Source organism: Pseudophryne corroboree, chromosome 4, assembly GCF_028390025.1.
Source record: "Pseudophryne corroboree isolate aPseCor3 chromosome 4, aPseCor3.hap2, whole genome shotgun sequence".
Classification (NCBI taxonomy): Eukaryota; Metazoa; Chordata; class Amphibia; order Anura; family Myobatrachidae; genus Pseudophryne; species Pseudophryne corroboree.
Genome location: NC_086447.1, coordinates 530,493,982 through 530,514,499, shown reverse-complemented (window position 1 = coordinate 530,514,499; position 20,518 = coordinate 530,493,982). Strand labels below are relative to the sequence as shown.

The following is a 20,518-nucleotide window of genomic DNA, read 5'->3' as shown; positions in this document are numbered from 1 at the left end:
TCAACACCCTGTTCCCGCCTGTTTCACAGAAAGTCTGGTCCATCAACCGACAGATCAATCCTGATCTCTGACAATTTGCGGATACCTGAGCCAGCTCATGCGCAGAAGCAGATTTCTCTCTCTGGTGCATGCACAGTATGCTGAAACCCGCAAGATCTGTGTGCATTGCACGCGGCTCAGAATCAGCCCCATTGGCAGAATTCATTCCTGTTGGTTACTAGAGGAAGCCATGCAGTTCCTAACTACAGTTGTCATGTGCCTCTAACAGTGCATGTTTTACAGATCTCCTAGTTTGTGCACAGGTGTATTCATTACTGGTGATGTGCTTTACAAGAGTCACAGGTGGTGCTAATTATTCCACTTGTGATACTGATAAGAGATCTGTAATATATGCACTATTAGGGGAGTCCCTGAGGATAGGAGTTGGGAAAAACTGCTATAAATCATGGGAAAGGGAGGCTGTACTGTATGTGTAGAAATCTATGGGTTTGCTTAACTTTGCTCACTTTCAGAGCCAATTTATTTTTTTATAAAGCTTCCAAATGCGTGGGGCACACACACTGCTTAGTTTCATTATTTTAACTGCAAAGATCAAAGCTGGGGCCATATATTGAGATTTTTATGGGGTATAGTCAAACCTCACATGTCACAATGAAAAAACTTGCTTGACCAATCCAAACTTACTGTGTAACCATGTAGGTGCATTTTCCTATGTAACGATGGCACCTGTTACAGTGACAGTTTAAGAAAACAGACCTGTTACAGTGACAGCTTAAGAAAACAGACCTGTTACAGTGACAGCTTAAGAAAACAGACCTGTTACAGTGGCCAAGTGCTCAGAGCAAGTTTTCTTGTCTCCACATTTTTTACACTTTATCATGGTACATATCTGGTTTTTATGTCACACTTTATGGATAAAAAAATGTATTGAAGTAAAAATAAGAATTTACTTACCGATAATTCTATTTCTCGTAGTCCGTAGTGGATGCTGGGAACTCCGTAAGAACCATGGGGAATAGCGGCTCCGCAGGAGACTGGGCACAAAAGTAAAGCTTTAGGACTACCTTGTGTGCACTGGCTCCTCCCCCTATGACCCTCCTCCAAGCCTCAGTTAGGATACTGTGCCCGGACGAGCGTACACAATAAGGAAGGATTTTGAATCCCGGGTAAGACTCATACCAGCCACACCAATCACACCGTACAACCTGTGATCTGAACCCAGTTAACAGCATGATAACAGCGGAGCCTCTGAAAAGATGGCTCACAACAACAAAAACCCGATTTTTGTAACAGCAACTATGTACAAGTATTGCAGACAATCAGCACTTGGGATGGGCGCCCAGCATCCACTACGGACTACGAGAAATAGAATTATCGGTAAGTAAATTCTTATTTTCTCTGACGTCCTAGTGGATGCTGGGAACTCCGTAAGGACCATGGGGATTATACCAAAGCTTCCAAACGGGCGGGAGAGTGCGGATGACTCTGCAGCACCGAATGAGAGAACTCCAGGTCCTCCTCAGCCAGGGTATCAAATTTGTAGAATTTAGCAAACGTGTTTGCCCCTGACCAAGTAGCTGCTCGGCAAAGTTGTAAAGCCGAGACCCCTCGGGCAGCCGCCCAAGATGAGCCCACCTTCCTTGTGGAATGGGCTTTTACAGATTTAGGCTGTGGCAGGCCTGCCACAGAATGTGCAAGCTGAATTGTACTACAAATCCAACGAGCAATAGTCTGCTTAGAAGCAGGAGCACCCAGCTTGTTGGGTGCATACAGGATAAACAGAGAGTCAGATTTTCTGACTCCAGCCGTCCTGGAAACATATTTTCAGGGCCCTGACTACATCCAGCAACTTGGAGTCCTCCAAGTCCCTAGTAGCCGCAGGTACCACAATAGGCTGGTTCAGGTGAAACGCTGAAACAACCTTAGGGAGAAATTGAGGACGAGTCCTCAATTCTGCCCTGTCCGTATGAAAAATTAGGTAAGGGCTTTTATAGGATAAAGCCGCCAATTCTGACACACGCCTGGCCGAAGCCAGGGCCAACAGCATTACCACTTTCCATGTGAGATATTTTAAGTCCACAGTGGTGAGTGGTTCAAAACAATGTGATTTTAGGAACCCCAAAACTACATTGAGATCCCAAGGTGCCACTGGAGGCACAAAAGGAGGCTGTATATGCAGTACCCCCTTGACAAACGTCTGAACTTCAGGAACTGAAGCCAGTTCTTTCTGGAAGAAAATCGACAGGGCCGAAATTTGAACCTTAATGGACCCTAATTTTAGGCCCATAGACAGTCCTGTTTGCAGGAAATGCAGGAAACGACCCAGTTGAAATTCCTCTGTAGGGGCCTTCCTGGCCTCGCACCACGCAACATATTTACGCCAAATACGGTGATAATGTTGTGCGGTTACATCCTTCCTGGCTTTGATCAGGGTAGGGATGACTTCATCCGGAATGCCTTTTTCCTTCAGGATCCGGCGTTCAACCACCATGCCGTCAAACGCAGTCGCGGTAAGTCTTGGAACAGACAGGGTCCCTGCTGGAGCAGGTCCCTTCTTAGAGGTAGAGGCCACGGGTCCTCTGTGAGCATCTCTTGAAGTTCCGGTTGGCCAATCCGGAGCCACGAGTATAGTTCTTACTCCTCTCCGTCTTATAATTCTCAGTACCTTGGGTATGAGAGGCAGAGGAGGGAACACATACACTGACTGGTACACCCATGGTGTTACCAGAGCGTCCACAGCTATTGCCTGAGGGTCCCTTGACCTGGCGCAATACCTGTCTAGTTTTTTGTTGAGGCGGGACGCCATCATGTCCACCTTTGGTTTTTCCCAACGGTTCACAATCATGTGGAAGACTTCTGGATGAAGTCCCCACTCTCCCGGGTGGAGGTCGTGCCTGCTGAGGAAGTCTGCTTCCCAGTTGTCCACTCCCGGAATGAACACTGCTGACAGTGCTATCACATGATTTTCCGCCCAGCGAAGAATCCTTGCAGCTTCTGCCATTGCCCTCCTGCTTCTTGTGCCGCCCTGTCTGTTTACGTGGGCGACTGCCGTGATGTTGTCTGACTGGATCAGCACCGGCTGACCTTGAAGCAGAGGTCTTGCTAGGCTTAGAGCATTGTAGATGGCCCTTAGCTCCAGGATATTTATGTGAAGTGATGTCTCCAGGCTTGACCACAAACCCTGGAAATTTCTTCCCTGTGTGACTGCTCCCCAGCCTCTCAGGCTGGCATCCGTGGTCACCAGGACCCAGTCCTGAATGCCGAATCTGCGGCCCTCTAGAAGATGAGCACTCTGCAACCACCACAGGAGAGACACCCTTGTCTTTGGTGACAAGATTATCCGCTGATGCATCTGAAGATGCGACCCGGACCATTTGTCTAGCAGATCCCACTGGAAGGTTCTTGCGTGGAATCTGCCGAATGGGATTGCTTCGTAGGAAGCCACCATTTTTCCCAGGACCCTTGTGCATTGATGCACTGAGACTTGGCCTGGTTTTAGGAGATTTCTGACTAGCTCGGATAACTCCCTGGCTTTCTCCTCCGGGAGAAAAACCTTTTTCTGGACTGTGTCCAGGATCATCCCTAGGAATAGAAGGCGTGTCGTCGGGATCAGCTGCGATTTTGGAATATTGAGAATCCAACCGTGCTGCCGCAACACTATCTGAGATAGTGCTACCCCGACTTCCAACTGTTCCCTGGATCTTGCCCTTATCAGGAGATCGTCCAAGTAAGGGATAACTAAAACTCCCTTCCTTCGAAGGAGTATCATCATTTCGGCCATTACCTTGGTAAAGACCCGGGGTGCCGTGGACAAGCCAAACGGCAGCGTCTGAAACTGATAGTGACAATTCTGTACCACAAACCTGAGGTACCCTTGGTGAGAAGGGTAAATTGGGACATGTAGGTAAGCATCTTTGATGTCCAGAGACACCATATAATCCCCTTCTTCCAGGTTTGCAATCACTGCTCTGAGTGACTCCATCTTGAATTTGAACCTCTGTATGTAAGTGTTCAAGGATTTTAGATTTAAAATTGGTCTCACCGAGCCGTCCGGCTTCGGTACCACAAACAGTGTGGAATAATACCCCTTTCCCTGTTGCAGGAGGGGTACCTTGATTATCACCTGCTGGGAATACAGCTTGTGAATGGCTTGCAATACTGCCTCCCTGTCTGAGGGAGACGTCGGTAAAGCAGACTTTAGGAAACGGCGAGGGGGAGACGTCTCGAATTCCAATTTGTACCCCTGAGATACCACCTGAAGGATACAGGGGTCCACTTGCGAGTGGGCCCACTGCGCGCTGAACTTCTTGAGACGGGCCCCCACCGTGATGCCAGTCGGAAAATATCCCTCTGCGCATCACGCATATATAAAAATGCATCTTTTAAATGCTCTATAGTCAGTAATATACTGTCCCTATCTAGGGTATCAATATTTTCAGTCAGGGAATCCGACCACGCCACCCCAGCACTGCACATCCAGGCTGAGGCGATTGCCGGTCGCAGTATAACACCCGTGTGAGTGTATATACATTTTAGGATATTCTCCTGCTTTCTGTCGGCAGGTTCCTTTAGGGCGGCCGTATCAGGAGAGGGTAGTGCCACCTGTTTAGACAAGCGTGTGAGCGCTTTATCCACCCTAGGGGGTGTTTCCCAACGTGCCCTATCCTCTGGCGGGAAAGGGTATGATGCCAATAACCTTTTAGGAATTATCAGTTTTTTATCGGGGGAAACCCACGCCTCATCACACACTTCATTTAATTCCTCGGATACAGGAAAAACTACAGGCAGTTTTTTCTCACCAAACATAATACCCTTTTTAGTGGTACTTGTATTATCAGAAATATGCAAAACATTTTTCATTGCCTCAATCATGTAACGTGTGGCCCTACTGGAAGTTACATTTGTCTCATCATCGTCGACACTGGAGTCAGTATCCGTGTCTGTGTCTGCCATCTGAGGTAACGACCCCTGGACAGGCACAAGCTGAGTAGCCGGCTGTCTCATATCGTCAACTGTCTTTCGTAAAGAGCTGACATTGTCACGCAATTCCTTCCATAAGCTCATCCACTCAGGTGTCGACTCCCTAGGGGGTGACAACTCTATTATAGGCAATTGCTCCGCCTCCATCTCATTTTCCTCCTCAAACATGTCGACACAATCGTACCGACACACCGCACACACACAGGGAATGCTCTGATAGAGGACAGGACCCCACTAGCCCTTTGGGGAGACAGAGGGAGAGTATGCCAGCACACACCAGAGCGCTATATATAGACAGGAATACCACTATATAACGTGCTTTTCCCTTTATAGCTGCTGTTATTATCAAAACTGCGCCAACTTAGCGCCCCCCCTCTCTTTTTTACCCTTTTCTGTAGTGCAGGACTGCAGGGGAGAGTCAGGGAGACGTCCTTCCAGCGGAGCTGTGATGGAAAATGGCGCCCGTGTGCTGAGGAGATAGGCTCCGCCCCCTTCTCGGCGGCCTTTTCTCCCGCTTTTTGTTGAATTCTGGCAGGGGTTAAAATACATCCATATAGCCCTGGGGGTTATATGTGGTGTATTTTCGCCAGCCAAGGTGTTTTACATTGCTGCTCAGGGCGCCCCCCCCTAGCGCCCTGCACCCTCAGTGACCGGAGTGTGAAGTGTGCCTGAGGAGCAATGGCGCACAGCTGCAGTGCTGTGCGCTACCTTGTTGAAGACTGATGTCTTCTGCCGCCGATTTTTCCGGACCTCTTCTTGCTTCTGGCTCTGTAAGGGGGCCGGCGGCGCGGCTCTGGGACCGGACTCAGAGGCTGGGCCTGTGTTCGGTCCCTCTGGAGCTAATGGTGTCCAGTAGCCTAAGAAGCCCAAGCTGGCTGCAAGCAGGCAGGTTCGCTTCTTCTCCCCTTAGTCCCTCGATGCAGTGAGCCTGTTGCCAGCAGGTCTCACTGAAAATAAAAAACCTAAAACTAAACTTTCACTAAGAAGCTCAGGAGAGCCCCTAGTGTGCACCCTTCTCGGCCGGGCACAAAAATCTAACTGAGGCTTGGAGGAGGGTCATAGGGGGAGGAGCCAGTGCACACCAGGTAGTCCTAAAGCTTTACTTTTGTGCCCAGTCTCCTGCGGAGCCGCTATTCCCCATGGTCCTTACGGAGTTCCCAGCATCCACTAGGACGTCAGAGAAACTATGAAATTAAACTATGAAATACACTTCTCCATACCTTTACATGGTTATCTTGAATGTTAGTGCAACTGCCACAATAGAGGGAGATCAAAGACTGAATTTCCTGTATGGAGAAATAAATATTATCAGCAATTATCATTATATAGAAATCGTAATCATGCAAGAGACAATATAGCAAACAGAACATCAGTACACTGCACCCGGTAAACAATCTCACGGCTGCTGCAGAAATAACCCTAATAGTTCTTATGTACTTACTGTAGTAAAGAACATAGGTGAGATTAATTTGCGCAATGGTGGACAGTCAGTAATTAACTTTTATTTATCTGATGCAAATTAGGCAATAAATGTCTGATTGGTTGCTGTGTCTTACAGCATAAACTCACCTTTTGTAAATTTTTATAAACAACCCTAAATGAGACCATAAAAAAATCCTCTAATACGAAGCAAAGGCCTTATCTCATTAAAATATACACACCATGGGGGGAATTACATTACTAAGGTTAAGTGCCAGGAGCTATTCAATTACCTCCTGCAGTAAGTAGATCATAGCTCCAGGGTCAAGAGCTCGGAGATATGCACTTACTGCCTGTGATAATACCGCAACTAGCCGCTGAAGCACTAGCTAACACAGATTTCTGTTTACACCTCAGGAGAGTGCGAGTCGAAATCTGCGTTAAGAGCCTCTGTGGGGAGAAGGGGGTACACCACACTAGTAATCACCAGGAATCTAATAGCTCCGGACAATTAACCTGAGAGCGAAGACCCTATGGTAAGTCACTTGGAAAAATAAATTCCTCCCAAATGACAAGGAAGCCCTCATTCAATGTATGTAAATTGTATGTCCTTTGTACATGTGAAATCCAGATCAACATATACATGTGTCCTCTTACATCCTTGCTGCAGTCACGCTAAACAGCCCTTGAAGTAGTGCCATCCTGGTGTGGTTTTTGTGTTTTTTCCCGCAAAAATGCGTCTTAGTCGTAAGTAATGCATATGTAATGCTGATTAAAGTAGCATGTCTATATTCTGTGTGTAATTGCAGCTGTATCTGTATCCGAAATGCCACACAGCATAGTATTTTGTATGCAAATACAGTCGCAGTCACACACAGAATATAGGTATGCTGCATATCATTTTAATCAGCAGAAGCTGCTCGTGCGTCCCATTGAATTACTTTGTGACTAAGACACATTTTCGTGAAAAAACGCTAAGAGGCGCTCGGCTCTACCGAGTCACACGGCACTCACAGGTTGTGTAACACGACTTGAAGCGTATGGAGCAAAACATGTAAGAGGACACAACTGTAACAGTCCCTATGTTACTTATACTTAGTTTGTGTATTGTGTAACTTGGGTATTTTAATTTTATTTAATTATTGAATTTGTGTACAAAAGAAAAATATCTAAACCTAAAATTGTTCTATTATAATCCACATTATTTTTATAGATAAAACGTGTACAATTTACTCAAAAGTACATGTTTTTTTTTTTTATTGTGTAATATTTTTATTGGTTTAAATTGAACTTGGTGTACAAGTACACGTTACACTACAAAACACGCAGCACAGAGAAAAGAACTAAATAATAAGCATCTAAACACAAAAAAAATGCATATCCGGTCATTTGTATATAGAATTCAGTATACTCATCATTGCAGTGAAAATATCACAGACAGAAGGAAGTCCGAATGCACATAAGCATCAGTTTCAGTTTGTATACAGTAATATAGCAAATATACATCTAGAATAAAAGAAGTGATGCGTATTGTTTGAAATTTAGCTAGATACAACAAAAGTATTTAGAAGCCATATGTGTGCAGTATACCGGGTCCCTACACGTAGTTCCACCTATGTCATTTCCTATAATGATGGATCCGCCCCAAAGGCTGATGTATTCCATCTGTCCCAATGCGCATAGTAATTAGACATCGCACCCCTGGACCGAAACAACTGTCTCTCATTTCCAGAGATGTCATTAATGAGAGCTCGCCATTGAGAGATCTTAGGTGGAGCAGGTGAGAACCACCTCCTCGCTATCAACACCTTAGCCATAGTGGTCAGGCATAAAACATATCTGTATAGTACTAGAGAATGTGTTTCCTCAGCATCTAACCAAAACAGGCAAATTTTAGGGTAAATCTCAGGTAGGGATGGCTCAGTGAGGGTAATATCATCCCAAACTTTGATCCAAAAGGGAAATACCTTTGAGCAGGAACATAATAGGTGCCAGTAGTCAGCCTCCTCCACACCACACTTTAGGCAGCAAGTATCCGAACGAGTTGTGCTCTATGAAGCGATACTGGGGTACGATACACTCTATGTATTATATAAAAAAAGACCTGTTGGTATCGCACACAGTGGGTAGCATATCTCATGGAACCTAACATTTGCGTCCATTGTTCATTAGAGAGCTCACCTAAATCCTGTTCCCATTTAACTTTCAAAGGATCAAACAAATGCATGTTGACATGTACATTTAATGTGGCATATATTGTAGAAATCTGCCATTTCGAGCCCAACTTAATAAGCAACGTTTTAACCGGGGATATTGAAATGGCTAGAGGCGAGTTACCAAACTGTGCCTCTGCGGCATGTCGCAGCTGAAGATAACGAAAAAATAAGATTTTAAACCTACCGGTAAATCTTTTTCTCCTAGTCCGTAGAGGATGCTGGGGACTCCGTAAGGACCATGGGGTATAGACGGGCTCAGCAGGAGACATGGGCACTATAAAGAACTTTTAGTATGGGTGTGCACTGGCTCCTCCCTCTATGCCCCTCCTCCAGACCTCAGTTAGAGAACTGTGCCCAGAGGAGATGGACAATATGAGGAAAGGATTTTGTTAATCTAAGGGCAAGATTCATACCAGCCCACACCAATCATACCATATAACCTGGAATATACGCAACCAGTTAACAGTATGAACAAAAAAACAGTATCAGTCAAAGACCGATCACAACTGTAACATAACCCTTATGTAAGCAACAACTATATACAAGTCTTGCAGATTTAGTCCGCACTGGGACGGGCGCCCAGCATCCTCTACGGACTAGGAGAAAAAGATTTACCGGTAGGTTTAAAATCTTATTTTCTCTTACGTCCTAGAGGATGCTGGGGACTCCGTAAGGACCATGGGGATTATACCAAAGCTCCAGAATGGGCGGGAGAGTGCGGATGACTCTGCAGCACCGACTGAGCAAACGCAAGGTCCTCATCAGTCAGGGTATCAAACTTGTAGAATTTTGCAAACGTGTTTGAACCCGACCAAGTAGCTGCTCGGCAAAGCTGTAATGCCGAGACACCTCGGGCAGCCGCCCAAGACGAGCCCCCCTTCCTAGTGGAATGGGCCTTCACTGAATTTGGTAACGGCAATCCAGCCGTAGAATGAGCCTGCTGAATCGTGTTACAGATCCAGCGAGCAATAGTCTGCTTAGAAGCAGGAGCGCCAATCTTGTTGGCCGCATACAGGACAAACAGTCTCTGTTTTCCTAACCCTAGCCGTCCTGGCTAGATAAATCTTTAAGGCCCTGACTACATCCAGGGACTTGGAGTCCTCCCAGTCCCTCGTAGCCACAGGCACCACAATAGGTTGGTTCATATGAAATGAAGAAACCACCTTAGGCAAAAATTGAGGGCGTGTCCTCAAATCAGCTCTATCCGCATGGAAAATCAAATAGGGGCTCTTGTGGGACAAGGCCGCCAATTCTGACACCCGCCTTGCAGATGCCAAGGCCAATAACATGACCACCTTCCACGTGAGAAATTTTAAATCCACTGTTTGAAGAGGTTCAAACCAGTGAGATTTCAGGAAACTTAACACCACGTTAAGGTCCCACGGTGCCACTGGGGGCACAAAGTGGGGCTGGTTGTGCAGCACTCCCTTCACAAACGTCTGGACTTCTGGCAGAGAAGCCAATTCCCTCTGGAAGAATATAGATAGGGCCGAAATCTGTACCTTAATGGAGCCTAACTTCAGGCCCATATCCACTCCTGTCTGTAGAAAGTGGAGAAACCGACCCAGATGGAATTCTTCCGTAGGAGCCTTCTTGGCTTCACACCAAGATACATACTTCCGCCAAATACGGTGATAGTGCTTTGCTGTCACCTCCTTCCTAGCCTTCATCAGAGTAGGGATGACTTCCTCCGGAATACCCTTCCCAGCTAGGATTCGGTGTTCAACCGCCATGCCGTCAAACGTAACCGCGGTAAGTCTTGGAACACACATGCCCCCTGCTGTAACAGGTCCTCCCGGAGAGGAAGAGGCCACGGATCTTCTGTGAGCATTTCTTGTAGATCTGAGTACCAGGCCCTTCGAGGCCAATCTGGAACAATGAGTATTGTCTGCACTCTTCTTTGTCTTATGATTCTCAATATTTTTGAGATGAGAGGAAGAGGAGGAAACACATAGACCGACTTAAACACCCACGGTGTCACTAGAGCGTCTACTGCTACTGCCTGAGGGTCCCGCGACCTGGCACAATACCTCCGAAGCTTCTTGTTGAGGCGTGACGCCATCATGTCTATTTGAGGAATTCCCCAAAGACTTGTTATCTCTGCAAAAACTTCCTGATGAAGTCCCCACTCTCCCGGATGGAGATCGTGTCTGCTGAGGAAGTCTGCTTCCCAGTTGTCCACTCCCGGAATGAAGACAGCTGACAGAGCGCTTATGTGATTTTCCGCCCAGCGAAGAATCCTGGTGGCTTCCGCCATTGCCACTCTGCTCCTTGTCCCGCCTTGGTGGTTTACATGAGCCACGGCTGTGACGTTGTCTGATTGAATCAGAACCGGTATGTCGCAGAGAAAATTCTCCGCTTGTCTTAGGCCGTTGTATATGGCCCTTAATTCCAGTATGTTGATGTGTAGATAAGCCTCCTGGCTCGACCATAATCCCTGAAAATTTCTTCCTTGTGTGACTGCTCCCCACCCTCGGAGGCTCGCGTCCGTGGTCACCAGAACCCAGTCCTGAATGCCGAACCTGCGACCCTCTAGAAGGTGAGCACTCTGCAGCCACCACGGGAGAGATACCCTGGCCCTGGGGGACAGGGATATTTTCTGATGCATTTTTAGATGGGACCCGGACCACTTGTCCAGAACGTCCCACTGAAAAGTCCTCGCATGAAACCTGCCGAAGGAGATGGCCTCGTAGGCTGCCACCATTTTTCCCAGCACACGAGTGCATCGAAGAACAGACACTCTTTTTGGTTTTAGCAGGTCTCTGACCATGTTCTGGAGATCCTGGGCTTTTTCCAATGGAAGAAAAACCCTCTTTTGTTCCGTGTCCAGAATCATGCCTAGGAATGACAGCCGAGTCGTTGGAACCAATTGTGACTTTGGCAGATTGAGAATCCAACCATGCTGTTGCAGCACTTTCAGGGAGAGCGACACGCTCTTCAGCAATTGGTCTCTCGATCTCGTCTTTATCAGGAGATCGTCCAAGTATGGGATAATTGTGACCCCCTGCTTGCGCAGGAGCACCATCATCTCCGCCAATACCTTGGTGAAAATCCTCGGGCCGTGGAAAGCCCAAACGGCAACGTCTGAAACTGGTAATGACAGTCCTCGGGTACTCCTGATGAGGGGGGTAAATAGGGACATGAAGGTATGCATCCTTTATGTCTAGTGACACCATCAAATCCCCCCCTTCCAGGCTGGATATTACAGCACGGAGCGATTCCATCTTGAATTTGAACTTTTTCAAGTACAGGTTTAGGGATTTTAGATTTAAAATGGGTCTGACCGAACCATCCGGCTTCGGGACCACAAACAGGGTGGAATAATACCCTTTTCCCTGTTGGACCAGGGGGACCTTGACCACCACCTGCTGTTGACACAGCTTTTGAATTGCAGCTAACACCACTTCCCTCTCCGGGGGTGAAGCTGGCAAGGCCGACTTGAAAAATCGGCGAGGGGGCACCTCTTAGAATTCCAACCTGTAGCCTTGGGAGACAATTTCCAACGCCCAAGGATCCACGTCTGAAAGCATCCAGATCTGGCTGAAAAGTCGAATGCGTGCCCCCACTGGTGCGGACTCCCTTAGGGGAGCCCCAGCGTCATGCGGTGGATTTTGTAGAAGCCGGGGAGGACTTCTGCTCCTGGGAACTAGCCGAAGCAGGTGTTCTCTTTCCTCTACCCTTACCTCTGGCAAGGAAGGAGGAACCCCGACCTCTTCTGGACTTATGCGACCGAAAGGACTGCATCTGATCCTGTGGAGTTTTCTTTTGCTGTTGGGGAACAAAAGGTAAAAAGGGGTAGCTGTGGCAACCAAGTCCGCGAGCCCCTCCCCAAACAACACTTCACCCTTGTAAGGTAAAACCTCCATATGCTTCTTTGAGTCTGCATCACCCGTCCACTGGCGGGTCCATAGAGCTCGTCTCGCAGAAATCGCCATGGCATTGGCTCTGGAACCCAGCAGCCCAACGTCTCTTTGAGCGTCCCTCATATATAACACTGCGTCTTTAATGTGAGCTAAGGTTAATAAAACGGTATCCCTGTCTAGGGTATTAAGGCCAGCTGACAAGGTATCTGTCCATGCTGCAACCGCGCTACATACCCATGCCGATGCTATCACCGGTTTGAGCAAAGCACCTGTATGCGCATAAATAGACTTTAAAGTAGTCTCCTGCCTGCGATCAGTAGGATCCTTGAGGGCTGCCGTGTCCGGAGACGGTAGCGCCACCTTCTTTGACAGGCGTGTTAAAGCCTTGTCCACCCTGTGAGAGGATTCCCAACGTACCCTGTCCTGTGCAGGGAAAGGATAAGCCATAAGAACCCTTTTGGGAATCTGCAATTTTTTTAAATAACTCGTTAAGCTCATGAGATGGGGGAAAGGTTACCTCAGGTTTCTTTTCCTTATACATGCTCACCCTCGTGTCAGGGACAGAGGGGTCATCTGTGATATGCAAAACATCTTTTATTGCAATAATCATACAGTGAATACTTTTTGCCACCCTTGGGTGCAATTTAGCATCATCGTAGTCGACACTGGAATCAGAATTCGTGTCAGTATCCGTGTCTACTATTGGGGACAGGGGACGTTTTTGAGACCCAGAAGGGCCCTGTAACCCAGTCCAATCTGAGGATTGACTCCCTGATTTCTCCCTGGACTCAGCTTTGTCCAGTCTCTTATGTAATGAGGCCACACTTGCATTTAACATATGCCACAGGTCGTTGCCGACGGAGACACACCACTCATCTGCTCCACCTCCTCCTTGGACGAGCCTTCCGCTTCAGACATGCCGACACACACGTACCGACACCCCCACACACACAGGGATATATCTATAGGGGGACAATTCCCCAACAAGGCCATTTGGAGAGACAGAGAGAGAGTATGCCAGCACACACCCAGCGCCAACTGACACTGGAATTAACCCAGACAGCGCTTTTATATATATATATATATATATATATATATATCTCAATGTTATACACTCACTGCGCCAATAATTGTGCCACCCCCCACCCCCCCCCCCCTCTTTTCCAGCCCTTTGTCACCGAGTTCAGCAGGGGAGAGTCCGGGGAGCCAGCTTCTCTGCAGCTTCTGTGGAGAAAATGGCGCTGTTAGTGCTGAGGGATCAAGCTCCGCCCCCTCCAGCGGCGGGCTTCGGTCCCGCTGTAATTTTCAAACAATGGCGGGGATCTCTACATTTACTGCCCAGGAGCCTAATGTGCCCTGAAATGCCAGTCCGGAGGTTAATTGCTGCCCAGGGCGCCCCCCCTGCGCCCTGCACCCATCAGTGTCCGTTCTGTGTGTGTAGCGTGTGGGAGCTTACCTCAGTGAAGATCTGAAGTCTTCTGCCGCCTTGAAGTCTTCTTTTCTTCTTATACTCACCCGGGTTCTATCTTCTGGCTCCGCGAGGAGGACGGCGGCGCGGCTCTGGGACGAACGGCGGCGTGAGACCTGCGTTCCGACTCCCTCTGGAGCTAATGGTGTCCAGTAGCCTAAGAAGCAGAGCCTATCATTTAAGTAGGTCTGCTTCTCTCTCCTCAGTCCCACGAAGCAGGGAGCCTGTTGCCAGCAGTGCTCCCTGAAAATAAAAAACCTAACAAAATTATTTTTCAGAGAAACTCTGGAGAGCTCCCCTGTAATGCACCCTATCTCCTCTGGGCACAAAATCTAACTGAGGTCTGGAGGAGGGGCATAGAGGGAGGAGCCAGTGCACACCCATACTAAAAGTTCTTTATAGTGCCCATGTCTCCTGCGGAGCCCGTCTATACCCCATGGTCCTTACGGAGTCCTCAGCATCCTGTAGGACGTCAGAGAAAATGCTGAGTTGGGGATATCATAATCATTACTTATCTGTGCAAAGGACTTAAACGTACCCCCTTCATACAACTGATTCAATGCCGTAACTCCCGCCCTCAACCATAAATTATCTTGTGATAGATGAATGAATTCCTTAAATGAGGCATTGAACCACAGAGGGGACTCCTTATCATAGTCACGCCATTCAAAAAAAGTGTGCGTCAGACACCACACCTATAGGGCTTGCCGCAAAATAGGAGGAAGAGCAGAGATAGAGCCAGACAGTAAAAACTGAACAGGAGGGAGAGTAGACCCCACCCACTCAGCATAGAATCCAGCCAACGCAGTTCCAACCAGGATCCAAATAGAGAGGTGGACTAATTGGGAGGCCAAGTAGTACACACGTATATTGGGAAGTCCCAACCCACCATCCAATTTGGATGTGACAAGAACTTCCAGGGCTACTCTAGGTGTTCCACCCCCCCCCCCCTTCCCCATATAAAAGATTTTACACTATCAATAATAGAGAGCAATTTTTTAGGGAGATATATGTGTGAATGTTGCAATATATAGAGATACTTGGGTTGAATAGACATCTTAATTAGGTTGATACGACCCATAACGGTGAGTGGGAGCTTCTTCCACAAATGGGCTTTCCTTTTGAAATCATTCGTCACAGGGTCAATATTTTGTGCAACATAATCTTGGGGTTTTGGAGTGATCCAAACTCCCAAATATTTAAAATGTAAAGTCCACTGCAGCAGGCAGTAAGGGGTCAATACAGTAGGAAGGATACCGGATATAGGAAAAATACTAGACTTGTTCCAATTTACATGCAGACCGGAAAAAGTCCCAAATAGATTAATAATATGCAGCATATTGGTTAATGAGTTCCCAGTATCCTTAAGGAATAAAAGCATGTCGTCTGCATATAAGGCAACAACATCTAAAGAATTCCCAACACGAAGACCCTCAATATCCGGATACGTGCGCAAGTAACTAGCAAGTGGTTCAATTGCAAGGGCAAACAGAGCTGGAGATAGCAGGCAGCCCTGCCACGAGCCTCTCTCCAATGGATAGGGACGTGAGACATGACTATTGACGGAGATACGGGCTACCGGGGAAGCATACAGCAATTTCTAGGACTGAAGGCAAATTTCTTAAACACCTCCCATAGATATCCCCATTCCACCGAGTCGAAGGCCTTGGCGGCATCCATGGACACCACCACGGCCCCCGACCCCGGCTGGTCACCCCTTTGTAAATGATAGAGTCTCCGGAGGTTCTGCACCGTAGACTTGCTCGGCATAAAACCCATCTGGACATCATGGATGATAGATGTGATTATGGTATTTAAACGAGTGGCTAAAACTTTGGCTAGTATCTTAACGTCTGTGGAGAGTAATGAGATAGGGCGATAAGAGTCAGTGGAGGTAGGATCCTCACCCGGTTTAAGGAGTAGAAATATAATAGCTTCAGACATAGAAGAGGGTAATGTTCCATATTCAAAAAATAGGATTTTGGTACTCACCGTTAAATCCTTTTCTCCTAGTCCGTAGACGATGCTGGGGACTCCAAAAGGACCATGGGTATAGACGGGATCCGCAGGAGCTTGGGCACACTAAAAAGACTTAAGACTGGGTGTGAACTGGCTCCTCCCTCTATGCCCCTCCTCCAGACCTCAGTTATAGGAACTGTGCCCAGGAGAGACGGACACTACAAGGAAAGATTTTTGTCTTTACTAAGGGCTACCAAATTACCAGCCCACACCATAAACATACCGTACCACCGGAATAACACCAAACCAGATAACAGTATGCATAAAACTCCAGCAACCAGCTGTAACAAACCAATACACAAGTCGTGTATAACTAACTTAACCAGTAAGAAAATATACATAATGCAAGTAAGAGTCCGCACTGGGACGGGCGCCCAGCATCCTCTACGGACTAGGAAAAAAGGATTTAACGGTGAGTACCAAAATCCTATTTTCTCTTACGTCCTAGAGGATGCTGGGGACTCCAAAAGGACCATGGGGATTATACCAAAGCTCCAGAACGGGCGGGAGAGTGCGGACAACTCTGCAGCACCGACTGAGCAAACATCAGGTCCTCATCGGCCAGGGTATCGAACGTATAGAATTTAGCAAAAGTGTTCGAACCCGACCAAGTAGCCGCTCGGCAAAGCTGTAGTGCCGAAACACCTCGGGCAGCCGCCCAAGATGAGCCCACCTTTCTGGTAGAATGGGCTTTAACCGCCTTCGGCACCGGTAACCCCACCGAAGAATGAGCCTGTTGGATCGTACTCCAAATCCAGCGTGCAATAGTCTGTTTTGACGCAGGATGACCAACCTTGTTGGCCGCATACAAAACAAACAACGCTTCAGTTTTCCTAGTAACAGCCGTCCTAGAAACGTAAACTTTTAACGCTCTTACAACATCCAGAGATTTTGGAATCGCCACTTCTTCCGAAGCTACTGGAACCACAATAGGTTGGTTAATGTGAAATGACGAAACCACCTTTGGTAGAAATTGTTGACGAGTCCTCAATTCCGCCCTATCCGCATGAAAAATCAAGTACGGACTCTTATGAGATAAAGCTGCCAATTCCGATACTCGCCTGGCAGATGCCAGTGCCAAAAGCATAACCACCTTCCAAGTGAGAAATTTTAATTCAACCTTCCGCAAAGGTTCAAACCAGGAAGACATGAGGAACCGCAAGACGACATCAAGGTCCCATGGCGCTACAGGCGGTACAAATGGTGGAGCGATATGCATTACACCCTTCACAAAAGTCTGAACCTCTGGGAGAGTAGCCAACTCTTTTTGAAAGAAAATAGACAAAGCCGAAATTTGCACTTTGATGGAACCCAATTTCAGGCCTGCATCTACACCCGCCTGTAAAAAGTGGAGAAAACGACCCAAGTGAAAATCCTCCGCAGGAGCCTTTTTAACCTCACACCAGGAAACGTATTTCCTCCAGATACGGTGATAGTGTTTCGCCGTAACCTCTTTCCTAGCCTTAATGAGAGTTGGAATGACCTCCCTGGGAATACCCTTACGAGCTAAGATCTGGCGCTCATCCTCCATGCCGTCAAACGCAGCCGTGGTAAGTCCGGAAACACGCATGGACCCTGTAACAACAGATCCTCCCTTAGAGGAAGCGGCCAAGGATCTTCCACCAGCAAGTCCTGAAGATCCGGGTACCAGGCCCTTCTTGGCCAGTCTGGAACGACGAGAATCGCCTGAACCCTTGCTCGACGAATGATCCCCAGCACCTTTGGAATGAGAGGAAGAGGAGGTGGAACCGACTGGAAGACCCACGGAGACACCAGGGCGTCCACCGCCGTGACTTGTGGGTCCGTTGTCCTGGAACAATACCTCGGTAGCTTCTTGTTGAGCCGAGACGCCATCATGTCTATCAACGGAATTCCCCAGCGTCCTGTCACTTCTGCAAAAATCTCTTGGTGCAGAGCCCACTCTCCCGGATGAAGGTCGTGTCTGCTGAGGAAATCCGCTTCCCAGTTGTCCACCCCCGGTAGGAAGACTGCTGACAGTGCGCTGACGTGTTGTTCCGCCCAGCGAAGTATCTTTGTGGCCTCCGCCATTGCCGCTCTGCTCCTTGTTCTGCCTTGCCGGTTTATATGGGCCACCGCTGTGATGTTGTCTGACTGTACCAGGACCGGTCGACCCTGAAGACTTCTTGCTTGGAGCAGGCCGTTGTAAATGGCTCTTAACTCTAGAACATTTATGTGGAGACAGGCTTCCTGGGGCGACCATTTTCCCTGGAAATTTCTTCCTTGGGTGACTGCGCCCCAACCCCGGAGACTAGCATCTGTTGTCATAAGTACCCACTCCTGGATACCAAATCGACGTCCCCCCAGGAGGTGATTCACTTGTTGCCACCACAGGAGGGAAATTCTGGCTCTGGGAGATAAACTTATCTTCCGGTGAATGTGTAGATGAGACCCGGACCATTTGCTCAGCAAGTCCCACTGAAACACGCGGGCGTGAAATCTGCCATATGAAATGGCTTCATACGCCGCAACCATCTTCCTCAGAACCCGAGTACAATGATGTATCGACACACTCGACGGCTTCAGAAGTTCTCTAACCATCGTCTGCAATTCCAGAGCCTTTTCTTCTGGAAGGAATACCTTCTGTAACTCCGTGTCCAGAATCATGCCCAGAAACGTAAGCCGAGTGGTCGGAATCAACTGGGATTTCGGCAAATTGAGGACCCATCCGTGTTGTCGCAGGACCGATAGAGACAACTCCACACTTTTCAGTAATCGTTCCTTGGAAATCGCCTTTATCAGGAGATCGTCCAAGTACGGGATAATTGAAACCCCTTGTTTGCGAAGAAGCACCATCATTTCCGCCATGACCTTGGTGAAAATCCTCGGAGCCGTGGAAAGCCCAAACGGCAACGTCTGAAATTGGTAATGAGAATCCTGTATCGCAAACCTGAGGAAAGCCTGATGTGGAGGATATATCGGGACATGTAAGTAGGCATCCTTTATGTCGACTGACGCCATAAAATCCCCCCCTTCTAGGCTGGAGATCACAGCTCGAAGGGATTCCATCTTGAACTTGAAAACTTTCAAGTATGGATTGAGGGATTTTAAATTTAGAATTGGTCTGACAGAACCGTCCGGTTTCGGCACAACAAAGAGGCTCGAGTAGAACCCCTCCTCCCGCTGAGACGAGGGAACGGGAATAATGACCCTCTGTAGACACAGTTTTTGAATCGCTGCTAGCACCACCTCCCTGTCCGGAAGACCTACTGGTAATGCCGAAATGAAGAACCGGTGAGGGGGCATCTCCTGAAACTCCAGTTTGTATCCCTGAGACACAATCTCTAGTACCCAGGGATCCAGGCCCGATTGAATCCAGACCTGACTGAAACTTCGTAGACGGCCCCCCACCGGTTCGGACTCCCCCAGGGAAGCCCCAGCGTCATGCGGTGGACTTGGTAGCAGCAAGGGAGGACTTTTGGTCCTGGGCGCCTGAACCTGCAGAAGGTTTCCTTCCCCTTCCTCTACCTTTTGAAGCGAGAAAGGACGAGCCTTTTCCACGCCTGTACTTATTGTGACGAAAGGACTGCATCTGCTGATGTGGTGCCTTTTTCTGTTGTGTGGGAACATAAGGAAGAAAAGAGGACTTACCCGCAGTCGCGGTCGAGACCAGGTCAGCCAAGCCGTCCCCAAACAAGACAGTACCTTTGAAGGGTAGCGCTTCCATAGCCCTCTTGGAGTCGGTATCAGCGTTCCATTGATGGATCCACAGGGCCCTCCTGGCTGATATCGACATGGCATTGGTTCTTGAACCCAAGAGACAGACGTCCCTCGCCGCATCCTTTATGTAATCTGCAGCGTCCTTAATATAACCAAGAGTTAGAAGGACATTATCTTTATCCAGAGTATCCATATCAGCAGCTAAATTCTCAGCCCATTTAGCAATAGCACTACTCACCCATACCGACACCACAGCGGGTCTGAGCAATGCACCTGAATTAGCGAAGATGGACTTCAAAAACGTCTCCAGCTTGCGATCCGCCGGATCTTTGAGAGCTGCCGTGTCAGGAGACGGAAGCGCCACTTTCTTAGACAAACGAGATAAAGCTTTGTCAACAGTTGGAGATGCCTCCCATTATTCACTATCATCAGAGGGGAAAGGATACGCCATGTAAATTCTCTTGGGAATCTGCCATTTCTTATCCGGCGACTCCCAAGCCTTTTCACAAAGAGTATTCATTTCATGAGAGGGGAGAAATTTCACCTCAGGTTTTTTTCCCTTGAACAAGCAAATCCTAGTTTCATGTACCGCAGGTTCATCAGAAATGTGTAAAACATCTTTTATAGCCACAATCATGTACTGAATACTCTAACTAAACGTGGATGTAACGCTGCCTCAGTGAAATCGACGTCGGAATCAGAGTCCGTGTCGGTATCAGTATCTACCACCTGAGTAAATGGCCGCTTTTGCGCCCCAGACAGGGTCTGAACCTGAGACAAAGCCTCTTCCATGGACTTTTTCCACACCTGGGTCTGTGCCTCAGACTTATCTAATCTCTTTGATAAGGAAGCTACATTCGAGTTTATCGTACTGA

General features: G+C 47.9%; 1 protein-coding gene across 5 annotated transcripts in view; it reads right to left on the bottom strand.

The window, feature by feature from the left end:
- TRMT11 (tRNA methyltransferase 11 homolog) overlaps positions 1–20,518 on the bottom strand; it is a 184,860-nt gene that overhangs the window by 137,172 nt on the left and 27,170 nt on the right. For 3 of the 5 annotated variants that reach the window (XM_063917291.1, XM_063917288.1, XM_063917287.1), the window contains exon 2: positions 6,201–6,266. In XM_063917291.1, coding sequence (XP_063773361.1) covers positions 6,201–6,266 — 66 coding nt within the window. Of the gene's footprint in view, positions 1–6,200; positions 6,267–8,366; positions 8,481–20,518 lie in introns of all 5 variants that reach the window. The other 2 variants (XM_063917289.1, XM_063917290.1) reach the window with 1 other exon arrangement.